This window comes from Melospiza melodia, chromosome 4 (genome assembly GCF_035770615.1).
Source record: "Melospiza melodia melodia isolate bMelMel2 chromosome 4, bMelMel2.pri, whole genome shotgun sequence".
Lineage (NCBI taxonomy): Eukaryota > Metazoa > Chordata > Aves > Passeriformes > Passerellidae > Melospiza > Melospiza melodia.
This window is the reverse complement of record NC_086197.1, coordinates 22,306,141-22,323,129: the sequence shown is the minus strand read 5'-3', so window position 1 is coordinate 22,323,129 and position 16,989 is coordinate 22,306,141. Positions and strand designations below refer to the sequence as shown.

At 40.1% G+C, this 16,989-nt stretch overlaps 1 protein-coding gene across 3 annotated transcripts in view; it reads left to right on the top strand.

The window, feature by feature from the left end:
* SCUBE1 (signal peptide, CUB domain and EGF like domain containing 1) overlaps positions 1 to 16,989 on the top strand; it is a 190,308-nt gene that overhangs the window by 51,012 nt on the left and 122,307 nt on the right. For all 3 annotated transcript variants that reach the window (XM_063154261.1, XM_063154262.1, XM_063154260.1), the window contains exon 4: positions 700 to 834. In XM_063154261.1, coding sequence (XP_063010331.1) covers positions 700 to 834 — 135 coding nt within the window. The remainder of the gene's footprint in view (positions 1 to 699; positions 835 to 16,989) is intronic.

Sequence of the window (16,989 nt, the reverse complement as noted above, 5' to 3'; positions counted from 1 at the left end):
TACATAGGTGTCTGTTAAACACTACAGCTTAAAAACAGTTACGCCAAAGAGAAGTGATGGAGCATAGGCCCTCAAACAGCCAGTAGCTAATGCTGCCTTTGTGGTTTTATATATTTGCTTATTAAAATGACAATATAGACATGGAACATTTAGATTTAAGAAGCCTTCTTTTCACTAAACAACATTAAACAAACTGACAAAGTAGGGGGTTATGACTCCAGTAATTGAAACATGCTGTTCTGTTCAAGACCAGAACTCTATTAAGACTCTTTTCACCCAGTAATGCCCTTTGTGTTTGCCTGCTATCCCTGCTAGAAGTTACTGTAGACCTGAAGTATGTCTTTCCAAGTGGAGTGGGAATGACAGAGTGCAACAGCACACTTGGCAGATGGGCGTCACAGCCTTTTTAGGTTATTCATGTTCATTGTGCTCTGGAAATCAATTTGCAGCTCAGAATACATGAAGACTTAGGGAGATTCCTCTCCCCACTGTTTGGGGTTTTGTTTTGGTTTTTTTTCATGTCAACTTCAACTGTAGGATACAGAAAAAACAATTAGAGGGATTAATTTGGATTAACTAATTTGAGTAATCTTCATTAGCTTAATTTACAGCATGCCTTTTTGTGTGTTCCTCACTCTTCTAGATTTGTATTCTGAATCTGTGCATTACCCTGAATTTCTTTTTCCTTCTGTCTTCTAGATGTTGATGAGTGTCTGGATAACAATGGAGGGTGCCAGCAGATTTGTGTGAATACTATGGGCAGCTACGAATGTCAGTGCAAGGAGGGCTTTTTTCTGAGTGATAACCAGCACACCTGCATTCATCGCTCCATTGGTAAGTTTTCAGTGGGTAAAATGTGCTGTTTAGAATAACCATGCTCTGTCAGAAAAGCTGAAATAGTTTGGAGATTGTTGGGTTTTTTGTTTTTAAACCTCCACAGTTCCCAAAATCATTTTACTGGTTGGTTGGATTTGATTGATTCCTCTGCTAGCCAAACTTGTAGCAGAGCCATAAATAAGACAAAGAGACAGGCTTTGGTTTGACACACAAATTATACTTGGTTCACACAGCAGACTCTTTGTGTAGGCAGAGACAGATTTTCAAATAGTAACTTTCTGGTTCTGAGTTTCCAGAACTTAAAAATCTGTTTATTTGGTGGATAATGGTGCGCCTGTGTTTCACCTTAGAAAGCATGGTATCTCAAATCCAAACAAGCAGCTTGTTACTTCTGTAAGTTACACAGCTTGTGGGGTTTTTTGCCAGTTGTGTAGCTCATTATTTCATTGCAGACTGATCGTGGCTGATACTATATTGGCACTGGATTTTTCTGTGGTTCAGTACCCTGACCTTGGGTGGATTAAAAATCGGTTTCTCTGTTGCCTATGCACTAGCAGTAGAAACAAGGAATCCCTAAAGAACTGTGATCCTTGTCTGCTGCTGTTTTGGACTAGAATAAGCAGCTTTCCCTTTTCTATGGATGTCAGACATGGAAGACAAGTTTGAGTGGAAAGGGAGAAAAGAAAACAACATAGTCATAAATCCTTGCAATTAAGTGGATTCTCTCAGTGTTCATTCAGGCTTCTGTGACCCTGGAAGCAGTGGGAAGATATGCTAGCAAACTCATTTACCAATAAGCAATACAGAATGACAAAGTAACAAGATGAGACTGGTGATCAAGAGTGCTGTAAATTTCAAAAGGCCACACAAATGCTTCTGAGCTATCTTAAGAGACTAATACTAACCAGAAAATCATGCTTGAATACAGAGTATGAGTTTAGTCATTCTGTTGATAAGAAAGCAAAACGTTGTTTTGCTACAACGTAGCATCTCAGAAATGTAGATGTGTTTCTGGCACTGTGTGTCTGCTTAAACAGAATTGTAATGACAAGTAGTGATTTTGACTTTCAGAATCATGGAACTATGGAATATATATAACTGTGGAATATATATAACTATGGACAGGTCCAGTTTTTAGCATGATTATTAAGTTTTAAGTATTTGATTATGATAAGAATATGCAATTAAGCTAAAAGAACCAGTGCATGTTTGAGGTTGTTATCTAATAGGTTTTTTTGTCATTCTTTAAACCTAAATTGTCCAGATTTCTGTCCACCATAAAGTAACCCTGACACAGAGATATCCAACAGAGCAAGGAATAGTTGCTGGAGGCTTAATGAAAAGCACTTGCAGAGTACTGCGCTACAACCATTATTTCAATTTGCACATTATAAAAATTCCCAGCTGTAATAAAAAAAGAATCTAGTTATCTGAGATGGAAACTAATGAAATAAATGAAAAATGAGACTCCAAAGGCAAAAGTTTATTCTAAGGAATAGTTTCATGGCAGGAAAAGGGTGTGCTTTTATGGCAATGAGGATTACTAGTTTGTCAGAAAGACTAGGGGAGTGGATTTGATTACTGACTGCTGTGGGCATATAATAAATATGCATGGCAAATATATTTGTGTTAACTTGTCTACAAAGAAAATGTCATATAAGATATGGATGTTTAATTTGAAGCAATATCTTAAAATTGTTTTAGATCTGAAAAAAAACCAAGCAAACTACCAAATAGACAAGTGGGAATTGCAGTGTGTTATGAACAAATAGTTTGCAGCTCTTCAAAAGTGTCAGTTTACAATAACAGCAAATATTACACTGCAGTGTCATGATCCCCTAACAGAAATACATCAGGTGGGTATGCTAGAGGAAGGAACTGAGATGAAATGATCTCTCTCACTTGCCAGAGGTGCCTGAACTGCAAACAGTAAACATGCATGGTGAGAAAGCAAATGGCTTTTTTAATATTTGTGTTTACTTGCTTTCGTAGCTCTCACTTGTAAGCGCTGCTACAGAAACTGTTGGAACACAAAAATACACATCAATGTATTTATCCAGAATGGTGCCAGGGCTATATTGTGACTGTGCCTCTGTTGGTAAACAGGGCTGGAGTGGACAAAGGCACCCCATGCAGCCAGCACTGCAATCCAAACACGAAGGAACTGACTTGCCAAAGCCCTTTAGCGAGTTTGTAGACTTTGTGCATAATAAGATCCATTCATTGCAGAGTGGGTGCATTTCTATCTCTGTAAAATGCATGTGCAGTCACAGAGTGTTGGTGTCCTGAACATTACCTAAAGTCTCTCCAAACACTCAGCTAGTCTCAAACCATCGGCCACAAGGGTCTTCATGCGGTTTGCTGCCACCTTTCCCCTCCTGTTTTCAAATGCCTTGGGAAAAAAGGCAGAAGCATTGCAAGGTGCTTAGGAGATGATTTGAGTTGGGATGTGTTCAGAAGCAGGGGAGCAGCACAAAGCCTAAGGATGCCTTGTCTGCAGGCCCAGCTCACCCGTCTCAGGTACCAGCAGAGCTGGTACTGATCACATGCTTGGAGCTCACCAGCACATTCAAGTCATGGGATGGTTTTAGAGTTTAAAAAGGGCTTTGGATGTTGAGAGTTAAGCAGAGGAAGGAATACATCCCTTTTTGCACTTAGCAGGCAAAAGAATGGTGTCTTCCAATAAGAGAGATCCTCCTTAAAATTGTTTTAGGAGGATCTGCTGCTCTGTGAATTTTCTCTGCTTCCAGAGATGCTCTGTGCTTGTCCCAGTGTTTTTGGGGTGTTTTGTGTCACTGTGCTCCTACCCACAAGTTGTAAGCATATTGCAGCTCATGATGCGGATTTATGTTCTTATTTCTCAAATGACACGTTGGCTTGTCATCCAGAAGTGTTATTATCTCTTGTAGACAAAAAGGATTAATGATCCACAGAGAAATAATAATTTTATACTAGTGGGAGGCCAAGCTGACATTAAAGTCAGAGCAAACTCTGGTGTCCCAGCATTTGCATTGTTTCACTGTCTTCATTACAGGCCTACTGATTTCTTATGTTTAGTCCCAGTGTCTTTTGGGAGGATGCTATGCCCAGTACTACTTACCTCATTTGTTTTCGCATAAAACTGAATTTTGCTTTGCTGAGTCAGATTTCAGTGCTAGTTTACTCACAATAATGATGGCAAGAACAGGGAGAGAGAATGGTAGGGAGAATAGATTGTAGAACTTACGGAGAACTTATCAGTTGTTTATCTTTGTATATCTTAATTGCATGAGTGGGTATGAACACTGGGAATCATACCAGAGACAAGGTTGTGTGTGTTTCCTCATGACTTAAAGAGCAACCTGAATGAAACAGCTGTTACTGACTGTATCATCTCCAGCTCCAGAGGGAGCATGTGTTTAATAAATGTAGAGATCTCTATTGTACACTAGCTGTGACCGAGTCAGGTTAGTGGGTTACAGCACGTTTTAAGTGAATTTGATGATAAACCAAAAGCCCTAATTCAACAAAGCCTTGGGGCAGATCCTTAAAGTCCTAATTTAGGAAAGCTGGTGAAAAATCTAAATTGGGCTTAAAAAGTATTAAAGTAGACTTGTGCCTGTAGGTAGACAGACAAAATAGACAGAGTGCCTGTATCTCCACTGAAGCTCACAGCGAAGGCTTGGGCACATCCCATTTGTGTTACAACTACATAAGGTGTTGTGGGCAGGAGCCCTGGCTGCAAACTGCCTCACCAGCCCAAATTCCCAGCTGAGCCCCACCCCTAAGGGCAAGTCTCCTAAAGCACAAAGGGTTTTTGCCTAGAAGCAACATTCTTCAGGAGCTCCATGGCTAGGAATACTTCAGCCCCTTTAGATTCCAGCTCTTGGATGTCTACATCTGGCATAGTTATATTAATAACTGTGTCTTATGTCTGCTCATCATTTACTGCAATGGTTTTATATAGCAAGCACCAGGTAGGCTGAAAAGGCAGGTGAATTAGGAGTGGCAATTACATGTGGAGATGAGAAGAGGTGGAGAAGTACCAGGCTATGGAAGGCTGAAATCATGGTGGTCTCATCAAGTGGTGAAAAAGCTTTTTACACAGTTATCACTGTCACTTTCAAGTCTGTTAAAACACTGCTTAGCAGGGAAATCCTTTTTCATCTCCCCCTATCCCATTAGCCTTAGCAGAGTTAGGGAACTTGACATAAAGTCAAGCTACCACAACTTAACAAGATTCTCAAAACCAGCTTGTCTCTTTCTGTACTAAAAGTGTAGGTTTAGACCCATAGGAAAAGGAAATGCACTAAGCTGTGTTGTCTCGCACTTGCTAAGCAAGCCTCTGGGATGGTTTATCATGCTTTTGCTGATACACAGGAACTTGTTAAACTTGATTATGTGTTAAACCCTTGTTAATTTTGCAGTAGTAGCATAGGAGTCCATTGGTCATCAAACTACTGAGTTTCTTCTGAGGATTACAAAGCCATCTTTGTTCAATTTTTTTCCTTCCTATTTTCCATTATTTATTTTTATTCTTCATGTTTTTTCTTAGTTCAGTGCAATTTTGTAGTGGTAGAATAATGTGTAAGGACTCCCTGGGAGGAAGCGCTGTGCCGAGTCACTGAAGGAGGTGTTACAGTTGGGATTCTTTATTCCCATCTCTGGTGCTGATCCCTTGTGGGACTGTGGACAAGAAGGTTATTGTGACTCAGAATTTCTGCAAAGCATTTTAGAGGACAGAGGTGTTTTTTCTACAGAAAGCACAATCATCTCTTCGTATTTAAATTCATGTGGAAGGGTGACTTTAAAAAATTAAGTGTTGCCAGTACTGTTCCAGACTTTATGAAGTACTACTTTCTCATCCCAACTATGAAAGCTCTTCCATGATGATGTAACTAGTTAAATTACTCCACCTGAACATGCTTCACCATGGCTACCCTGAGTGCAGGTGTCCCATTCACAGAACAATCCTATTTATCTTATTTTAATTGGAATCCTAATATGAATGTAAAGGAATGTGTGTAAAGAAAATTTTATAAAGGAAATCAGTTCATAGATAAAATAATAAGAAAGCATTTTAGACAGCAGCAGTTTTATCTGGACAAACTTAGTGTGATCTTGGAAGCCTTTTCCTAAAACTGCACACGTTATGACATAAGTGTAATTGAAACTTGTCTCTTTACATGTTCCCATGATACATTTAGAATAAAACATTTAATTTATTATCTTTCACATATTATAGGAGATATAGATATAGAAAAGCTATTTGAAATCTCACTGTGCCCTGTTAGAAATGTATAACTTTTTAAAACTTTGTATAACCCACAAAAATTGCCGTACTTTCATTTCCAGGGCTCTTTGCTCCAGCAGCCTGTGTGAAGGGTACCTTGCATTTTCTTTCTCTATTCCTCTGGAATAGAAAGAGGTTTTAGTTTGTCTGGAAGGAAGATGCAACAAGTGAAACTAACTGGTATGAGTAAAAAGTAATTTCTGTTAGACCTGATCTCCCTCCTTTCGTATACAAATGACTGATGATTGGGACTAGTAAAATGAAACTGGTGTAAAACCAGTTTAAGTGTAACCTGACTTAGGTTCAGCTGTAAGGGGAAGCAGGAATCATCATAGAATCACAAAATCAGTTTTAGGTGAAATTTTAGGGCTAGATGTGATAGTAAGCAGTCTCACAGGATCCTAGAACAGCCCAGGTTGGAAAGGAACTCCAGCCTTCTGTGGAAAAGGGAGCCTGGATGAAAATAGTGCCCTGTCTGGTCACATCCTGAAAACCAGCCATCAGCAGAGATGGTGACTCCACTATGTGCCTGGGGGGGCTGTTTCACTGAATGGTCATTCTCATTGTAAAAGTTGTATTTCTTCAGTCATAAGATCGATAAAACCTTGGTCAGTGCAACTTGCAACCATTGCTCTTTATCTTTTCTCCCTGTGGCTCCTTGCAAAAAGAGAGCCTCCACCCTCTTTGTAGCTGCCCTCTAAGGACTAAACACTATCAGATTAAACTAAGCCTGTCCAAATAAAACGGCAAAAGCAGAATTTTAAGTATCAAAATTCTCTGTACTATTTTGTTGATTTTTTTCCCCTTAGCTTTTAACTTAGGACCTCCAGTAAATGTCAGCTTAAATGCTTAGGATGGAGACAAAGGCATGCTACTTTTGGCTTACAAAAATTTTAAATGCATCTGAAACCTGAGGCTGCAATCTTCCATTTATATGTAAGAAAATGGAAGTGTAAATATTATAGAATTGTCAAAGACTGTGTCTGAACTGCAGGAGAGATCCCATCCATGAGAGCAGCTGCAGTTCTATTGCTCAGAGGAGTCCAGACAGAAACCAGGATGTGAGAAAATGTTATGTGACATGAAATCAAGATAGATTTTCAGTATATACCAAGTTGCAGAGTTAAATACAGCCAAGTAAAGTTGATTGCAGTCCTGTATTGAGTTCCTAGGGACCAATTCAGATTCGTATCATACTTTCACTCAGCAAAATGGGACCAAGTCTCTGCACATTCTATTTTATTTTTTTAGCTCGCTTGCCTTCCAAAAGAAAAATCTTTTGTTTCAAAATTTTCTGGGACTTTGAATTAGTTTTAATTCAGCAAGAAAACCAAATTTTGTTGAGTAATCAATACCTATTGTTGCTTTGCTTCAGCTGAGATTGAATGCACTAGAAAAGCAACAGTTGTGAAGATACAATAGGTCAGGAGCTAATTGAAACTCAAAGAAAGTCTCCCAACACTCAGGAACAAGAGCAGATGTCCAGATTTTGCCAAAATCTGGAATTGAATTCCAAGAGTATTGTGCAGAAGCTGTCCTTCAACAGGTACCAGATTTAAGAATACTGATCAGTACAGGCATAAATATTTTAAAAAGAAAACAGAAAACATAACAACACTAAAAAAATCATAGCCAAGATGAACTAGGAAACATCAGCTGGTAGGTAATCTAGAAGTCATATGGATATATTGCTTGAACAGTAAATGCACAGTTGAATATGACTGAGTGATAAACTAGGACATGCAGGTAATTTCTCAGTGAGCAAGGATCTAAAATAGTTTAATGGTACAGTCATTGTTTCTGCATGGTTCCATTGCCAGTGCCTTTTGGTGTGGAAAGGATGAAAACTAAAGGGGGAAAGTTAAGCTGGAGGTGCTCTTGGAAAGAGCAGCTGTTTGAAACAGCCTGCAGCAGCATGACAGCCAGCCAGCTGCCAGGGGCAGCACAGGATTTGTAAGTCAGATCAGAAATCTCTCCACACCTGTGTGACAGAAAGTGCAGCGAGCAGGCAGGAGCTCAGCAGCTGAGTGACTGGCAGTGCTGACAGGATGGGAAAACTACACGCACGAATGGGAAAACACACTGGAAAGCAGGACCTTAAGAAAAAAATTAAAAAGAGAAAATAGGCAAAAGAGACTTTCGCACTCAATCATTCAATAGCACTGGAAGAGAACCAATGTTCTGTTCATACTGTCTACTTTGGATATAGGAAGATTATACTAAATAAAAGAACTGACGTTTTTTAACGGCCTCTAGCATCCAGTTGACTGAAACATCAGGTGAGAAAGATCTGGGAAGAATATTAAGCCAGAGCGTACTGGAAAAAAGCTTGCATCCACACATAGCACAACAAATGGACTCTGTTTTAAGTATATACCAAATGTTGTATTTGTCATGCGTCTTTCTCTGAATGCAGGGCCTGCTCTGAGTACTATGTAAAGATGCTTAGCATCTCTCATACCTGCTGTAGTCTCTGCATGGCTTGTGGTTTTCACTGTGTATAGAAATCAGTCACAGACCGTGTTGCAGGCACTGTTCCTCTTCTCTGCTATCCATGACAAATCTCAGCTGTGATCCAGCAGGAGCTCTAGGGACTGATACTACTACAAACTTGTTACTGCTATATATATACTGCATTTCTTCTGGTTATAAACCAGGAGAAATTCAAGATCTGAATAGGAAATACCTGTTCATAATAACTGCTAGCCTCCTGTATGTGGCATGCATTTTATTGGTTCTATTAATTATTCAGTTCCATGTAGTTGTGTTTGAGGTTGCTCTGAGCTATTCTGAATTAATTTTGGACTTAATTGAAATAAGAAGAGAGATGCATGTATTTAATAGTCATATATATTTCAAGCCTAAGAATACTTGCATGCTTTGTTAAATTTTATACCTTATAAGTCACTGTGAATGCTTTCATAGCAGGAACTTTGTAGGAACACCATGAAATATTTTTAAGAGGAAACAAAAAGAAGAAGGGAGTGAGACAAAGGTATGTCAGGCAAACAGGTATGTCAGGCAAAACTTTGTAGGAACACCATGAAATATTTTTAAGAGGAAACAAAAAGAAGAAGGGAGTGAGACAAAGGTATGTCAGGCAAACAGAAAATAAGAGGAGGAGGAAGAGAAACAGCCAGCCAAATGGGAATGAGGTGAAGAGGAGGAGAATAGATAGAAAATGAAGAGTGAGAAACAACGTAAGGCGAAAATCTATACTTCTTTTCTCTCCTTAATTCCCTGTCCCACCAGTAAAATTTCTTTCCAATGTCTACTCCCTTAGAGTTTTCATTTAGGTAACTTCTCTCCTGTATAAGCCACAGTATAGTCACAGGACAGTCATGGTAGCAGTGTCTTTGGAATCTTTTTTTTTCTCAGTGGAATGGGATTGTGTGCTGAGATTGCAAAGTCAACCTGCAATCATGAGCAACTCGTCAGGTTGATTTCCCTGCTTTGCTGCTCCCGGGATTCCAGAAATGCAGAAACAGAGGTGTTAAGTGTAACAGGGGGAGGAGAGCATCTGAACTATGTTCATTATTGATAAAAGCATTGAGCTTGTGCAGCAAATCAATTAACCTAAGTTTTGTGCACCATGCATAGTATGATTAATCATTTTCCAAAGGCTGTGCCTGATTTATCAGGGCTGAGAAGCTGCAAGTAATCTTTCTTCTCTTGTTCCATCATAAAACATTCACCTTGGAGTAAAAGCCGCAGCACTTTTGGCCCCCTTTGATATGGAGTACCTTCTTTAAAAGTTCTCTGTGTTTATAGCTCGCTAAATCACTGCACATGCCATGTAAACCCGTGTTATCCACTTCAGTGCTGCAAGCATTGTGTTACACAGCTGATTTACCAGAGCTAGCAGATTTTCTGCCTACACTTTACATGGGCAGAGGATGGAAAAATAGCTGCTATCTTCAATCCATATCAAACTGCAAAGTCTGGAAAGGCCAAAGCTCAGAGCCTTCTTGCTAAAACATTAATTTTTAACAGAAATCCACATGATCAGTTTTGGCATTTCAGTATTTAGTGTAATGAGAATTGGTTATTTAAACTGACATTTCCTTGTAAGGCTACAAATGCCAAGATGGGAAAGCAGGAATGTGCATGTTCTTATGCTGTGTATTTCTTCTCCTTCTGCTTCTTCAGAAGTGAACTCCTAGTTACTTGCTTTTCTAATTCCTAATTGGCTAGGGGAGGTCGCAGGAGTTTACAAAAACTACCTCCACTCTGAAAGAGGACCTACACTATGTGCTATAACTTATAGATGTGAGGGACAGAAAAGTTAAATAATTTGCCTAGAGTTACACAGGAAGGCTGTAGAAATCACAAGAACTTTCCAGAAAACCTGTGAAGGGATCATTTGTCAGTACATGTAGTTTAATTGATACTGTGTTGATTTCACCAAATCTGTTTTGTTAAGCTGAGTGTCTCTTTTTATGTATGCTCCTACTATGAATAGAATGCAGATATCCTGAACCCCATTCTGTTGATCTGTTATTTAATTTATCTTTCATCCCTGGTGCACTTTAACATCAGTGATTGATGAATTATGTGTACATGTTTGGAGGTCAAAGTGTAGCACAGGGAACCCAGTGGATAACAGTGGATATCACAAATCCTGTTCTCTCCCACCTTCCCACATTTTTGTTTGCTTTGTTCTCTATTGGCCCAGTGTTGTAAATTGAATAATTCCTGATGGTGTCAGGCAGCTTGACTTCTCACTGAAATTCAGGATGACTGCTGACTCTCTGCACTGTGCCTTTGTACTGGGAAGGCAGCAAAATTGACATTGGAAATGGATAGGTTCTGAGAAGTGAGGAGGAATACAACCACCTGAACAAGCCAACAAAATGTTGCCAGCATTCTTTTTGAAAGAAGTGTATTCTATCACTTAGCCAGATTTTGTTCTCTGAAGTAGTTGATTTTAGTTGATTTTTCTGGTTTTCTGTGTTGTTGTTGTTGTTGTTGTTGTTTTGTGGAGACATTGTCATTGGCAGTGTGTGGAAGCGGCGTTTAGGCAGCCTTGTCTGCCTCTGTGGGTGGCTGTTGTGTGGCACTGAGAACCCATGAAACTCTCATCAGGCAGAGAGGCTGCTGCAAGGAGCAGCTCAAACACGGAGCCTGATTTGCTGGGTGCAGGAGGGTGTTCCTGGTAGTGTCTCTGAATCCAGTTTCCTTTCACAGGTGAAATATCTCAGTATTGGGGGAGCTTTGCAGGACAAAAATGAGCAGAACAAACCCAAAGGGTCCTGCTAGCTCTGCTGAAGGGCACATCCAGGCAGTGCTGGAGGTGAAACTGGCCTGCCTGAGCAGCAGCTGTTTGTCTGCCTGCTCTTCTCCCGGGCTGGGATTCTGCTCCTCACCTTTCCAGACAAAATGCTTTCTGAGCTCCCTCTAAGCTTCCCAGGAAAAGCTATCATTTGGCCTAAACACTTACTTAATGGCTATTTAATTGTTCATCTCTAATCTGAGTCTGAAAAACATATCATAAAAAATACAAACAAACCTGTAATGAGCTGTTTTAAAGCAGGAGTTGTAGTTTCCTAAGCTAATCTGTGTCTCATACTTGAGTCCTGAGTTGTACATTTCCCTGGAGATTTCTTTTGAAACTCTGCGTGTGTAGATCTAAACAGGACTGTTGAGCCTTTGGCATTAGCTCAGAATACCGTGTGCTGTTCAATCTTCCTAGAATTCCCAGAAGGAGATAGTGAGCTGTCATTGCCATGCTGTCTCTCAGAGAAACTGACCACTTATTGGCCCAATGAAAACTGAATAATCTGGAGGATTGCCTATCAGGAGCTGCCAAAATGCTCCATAAAACAGTCTCACAGCAAAGTGAAATGCCAGAAAAACAATAAAACCAAAGAACAGCAGTTGTAATACTCAGTAATTAGAGCCTTTGAAAGGATCTTAAGGATCCTCCCTGGTGGGAGCAGAAGAGCTCTTTTGTGGTTTTTATGTTGTTTTTGTTGGTTTTATGCAAAAGTTATATTAGGTGGCTAAAGGAATTCTCCTGTTGTCCAGAATGTGGATTTGTTTAACCTAGCTGTAGTTTATATGTAGTAGCACTTCAGAAAGTCCATCAAATTCACTTGTTCCTATTAGCTGTCAAGTGCCTAAACCCAAAATGTAAATAAATATACCCCCATCTTATTTATATGTCATTTGGTTAAATATTTTTGGGGTTGTTTTGTTTCTTCATTTCCTCCAAAACACCTGCAAAGGCCTTGTTTTCTCTTAGTGTTTTTTATGACTCATTTCATGGAGATACTTCTGTACCGAGCTATACAAAGTTGAGCTGTCCCAAAACCAACTTTGTCAACCAAAGTGTGGCTGTGTTGAAGGACATCTCATTTTTCCTTTTTCATATTTATTCTCTCTTTGGACTTCCATGAGTCCTATTTACAGGCAGAACCAGGATTTCCTTGCTTTTCAATATGGCATGATGTCAGGAAAAACACTGCTATTTTTTTCTGCTTACCTTGACCACCAATAAATACCACCCAAATTAAAATCCATGTTCAGTGTTTAGCTGATGCTTTTCATCAAAGTATAGAAATCAAATACAGCTGCTTATCAAGAAGAATTCTATTTTTTGTGTTCTCACAAGCACAGCACTATTGACTGCACTCTGTTTAGTCTTCTGCTGACCTCTGGCAAACAGCTTGTAGATTCCTAAGGATTTTCTTCACCTTTCTTTACTTAAATCATTAAAGCCAGGGATTATTACAAACCAGATATGCTGCTAGCAGATCTCAAGCTTATTCCCGTGTGCAGTTCTGGCAATGCATCTTCATCTTCACTCATTCTGTCTTTTCACCTCCTTGCTCTTTATAAGAAATGGAACTCCAATTAGTGTATACATGGTGACTAGGATGAAATAATACACCATTTCTAGCCTATGAAATCTATAGAGGCCAAAGACTGCTCCAGTCAGTGCTGTAGTGCTCTCTCTGAAGTGGAGATGAGATCCAAGCCTGATGAGACCGGTTCTGAAGCCCACAGAATCCCAGCAGTTTCAGTAGGATTTGAACAGGCACCACCAGACTGTGTACATCTGCCAACAGGAGAGATTGAATCAGGAGATGAAGCAAATCATCATTGTTTCTTTGGGTTGCACCATTGCTCAGGTAGAGAAAGTCAGGAATAACTGTGCTACAATTCACTTCCTGCTGAAGAAATTAGCAAATCATTTTACCAAACTATAGGAGAGAAGTGACTCTAGATTCTATGCAGAGCTGTGAGAAAGAGAGTAAAAAGCAAGAAAGAAGCCAAGAGGTACTAAGTAGATTAAAGGCAATTCAGTCCTGAAGAATATACTTGCAGAGCAATTACACAGCCTACAACTCCCAAATGCTACTAATGATTATTATGTTAAAAAGAGCAGAGCTATAAACAGGTGATGCTCTTCACTTTGGCACAGAAGAGAGCCTGCTAGTGTTAGGGTAAAGAAACTATACTGTGATGCTAAATAAGCCTCAATGCACAGAAAAAGAGCAGTGATGTGACAGCAGCAGTGTGGTTTGTGTACACAGTGGATGTTTCTCACCCTGAATGTGCCAGCAGAGCATATAGAGTTCTGAGAGAAGCAGGTTCTTCCACTTTCACACCACTATTGCCCTGTAAACATTTCATTCATCTCTGAAGTACAACTTGCAGATTAGACTTCCACTCATTGTGTTCTTGATAGCATGGTCTTAAATGGCTAATAACATAGGACTGCTATTTCAGGTGCCTCCACATGAAATCTGATGCTGAGTGCCCCAGAAAAAAAATTAACCGTTTGTGACAGGAATGGGATCAAATTTGCTGCTTTGAGGAAGATGTATTTGCCTACAAATGCCCACTGTGTGTCTGTGTTAGGTGCTGGTCCTAGCATTTGAACAGAGAAGCAAGAGGAATGTAAATACTAGTGACAGTAAAAGCAGAAATTATTACTATGCTTTAAAACGGTCCTTTTGGTAATATTGTTGTCAGGATTTTGTCCCCTGAGGTAACCAGAAAATGTTCTGATCGCAGGTAACTTTTCTCAAATGGCAAAATATTCATCATCCCATGCTACACCCATCCTTCCTGAGCAGCTCTCACTTCTCCCCTGACCTAGACCCTGCAATATTGCCTTCCAGACTGTGAATCACTCATCTCTCTCCCTTGTGCCCCCACCAAATGTTACCATCACACCCGCTTGAACCCTGACATTTGTTTTGTGTAAGCTACAATCCATGGCTCAGGCTGACATTTTATTCAGATTCCTCTTCTGAACTAAACTCAGGGAAAACACAGCAACATATTTTGTTTGCACAGAATGGCAAACTGTCTAACCATAAAAGCAAGCCCAGTAAAAAGTTTGGAAGTTTTTTCATAGCTAAATAGCCCTTTTGTATTTCAGCTAGAAAACAAGCTGGGTTTGGTTTTTTCTTCTTCTTCTTTTTGGCCTAGAAAACAGTGTTATACCACCAGTGTATGTATATTTAAAATTTGTGTATACAAATACACATGCATTTCGTAAATACGTTTGCCTAAGCTATCCTTGAAAGCGGCTGCTGTGACCCCACTCCTTGCTTGCTATACCCAAGGGAGGCAGCATTGATTTTCTTCACTGAGTTCTGCAGGCTTTAATGAAAGCAAGGGAGAGGCTTGTGCCTACATTGCAATTTACTTTAATGTATGGGCAGTCTTTCAGACCTTTGTTGTTGGGACTATTCATGTGCTTAAGTGTTTTGCTGGATTGAAGCCACAGAGCAGTTAGCAAATTAGTGCACATACCAGGGTAGAGCATTCTATTTCTTCTTCCCAGACAGTTTGCATTTCCAGTATTTGTGGAGGATATAGAGTGACAAGCAGCCCGTTTGCTTTATTTATTAAATTGAATGTCAAAAAATGGGATGTCTTCTCTGTAGTTAGTATTTCTGCATCGCTTTCTGAAAGATCTTGTTCCCCTTTTCTTCCCATCCAAACTCCATTCCCTACAGAAAAAGTCTGGAGGGAAAAAGTCCGTGGTAGCTATCATTGCCATACTTTATCTCCTGTGAAAGTAGCATTGTATGCATGGTTTTTCCTTGTGGTATGTTCAGACAATGTTAGAAACAAAATTCAGCTGTCAAATTTTTAGAGTGATAGTGACCACAGGTATTCATTGCGGGCTGACAGAAGCTTCTCTGAAGGCATTTGCCTAATTCTGTGCTTCCAGCTTGGAGTATGGGAGAGTAGTTGTACATCTCCTTTGGAATGAAATTCTGACAGTGGCGTTTGAATTGGAAAAACACACGTTTCTACACAGCTTATTAGGCAACAGATGTGTTCTCACTTTGTTAAATTATTTGTGAGCTTCTATATTGATACTGCTTTAGCAGCAAATTGACCAGGTGAGTTGAGGACCTCCACTCTCCCACTAGCACTGCTTTTTATGGCATTTGCTCTCAGTCACCAGGTCATTTATTCCACATCTCTGTTGTATCCTGCTTTCCACTTCTGATTAGTACTGGATGGCTTTCTCAGAGCAAGGTCATACCCCAATAGAGCCAAAAGCACCAGAATTTCACCTTGCAGAAAGCAGGGCTGCTGACTGCATCTTAGTTTGCATGTTGACATTATTTCCTGGCATTCTAGGCCTTTTTCTGTCCTGCTTATATTGCTGTCTCCATGCTTGTTGTATTAACTTTTAATTCCTGTGTGGACTAGTAGGCCAGAAGTTACTTTAAGACGTGGCTATGCATTGTTTTCTCACAGTGCCGCTTCTGAGGTAGTTACCTATTTTTTTAATAGAGCCCCTTTCATCCTGTAATATCCCAGGGTGCTTTAGAGCTGTGATCCTAGGAAATGACATTACCCCAATACTTCTGGACAGAGATACTTCAATTTATGGGCAGTGTGGGATTTTCCTACAGCACACACTGGCTTTTACTTGAAACAAACTGTGATGCTCCCAGTAGTGAGGAACACTACAATCAGGTGAAGGGAATGAGGAGCTAAGTCTTGTCTCCCCTTCACCACATCCCTGAAAAACAACTGGAATTCATCAAGAGGGTATAGAAACAGGTGGAGGCACAAGTCTCCAAAAACAAAACAAAACAAAACAAAACAAGGCTTGTTGTTGTAGAGTGTGGAAATGCTGATGTGCAACCAGGGTCAAAGAGTCAGCAGCAGGTGGACTCCTAGAAGAGGGAGAAGTTCTATATAAGAGAGAAATAAGGAAAGGGGGGTTTGTAGAGAAAGTGAAGGTGCAGGTGGTAACTACTCTGTAAGTAAAGAGAAGAAAATTGGAGCAGTAACTTGCAAGGGGTATTAGAACAGATCTGGAAATGCAGTAGATATTGGCCAACATGACATTAATTTGGGAGCTGGAAACAGTGATCCTGATTGTTCCCGTCCAATTTAAAATAAGTTATGGTTCTGTGATTAGGAAAATTATCAAGAAAACCCAACAAAAAGAGCACCACCTCAGGAAGATATTACTAGACTGGGATCAGAGAGAGAAAGGGATGGGGGATGTTAAAGAAATAGGGAGGGGGGAAGGAAAAATTCCAGACCCTTGCTTGGAAGTGTCCCTTGCATTATCTTCCCTTTTCCTACATAAGAAGAGGCCAGAAGTTCCACTATCTCTGTGGGTTAGTATGTCCTTTTCTTCTGTCCCCAAGGGCCCTGAACAGAAGCTCCACTGAGATGAGGCAATGAAGAGATGGGTTCTGGGCAGCGTACATACTTGAGCAGTTGGGCAAGGGACCCTCCATTGTACTAGGGGACACTTTTAAAGAAAGCATATGCAATTTTCTATTTCCAGGAACCCACAAGATGCATCAGATTGCTTTGATGAGCTTTCCTACCCTCACTGGGATATAGAAGGGAGTAGCCTCTACCCTTCTACCCTGGAAAGTTAG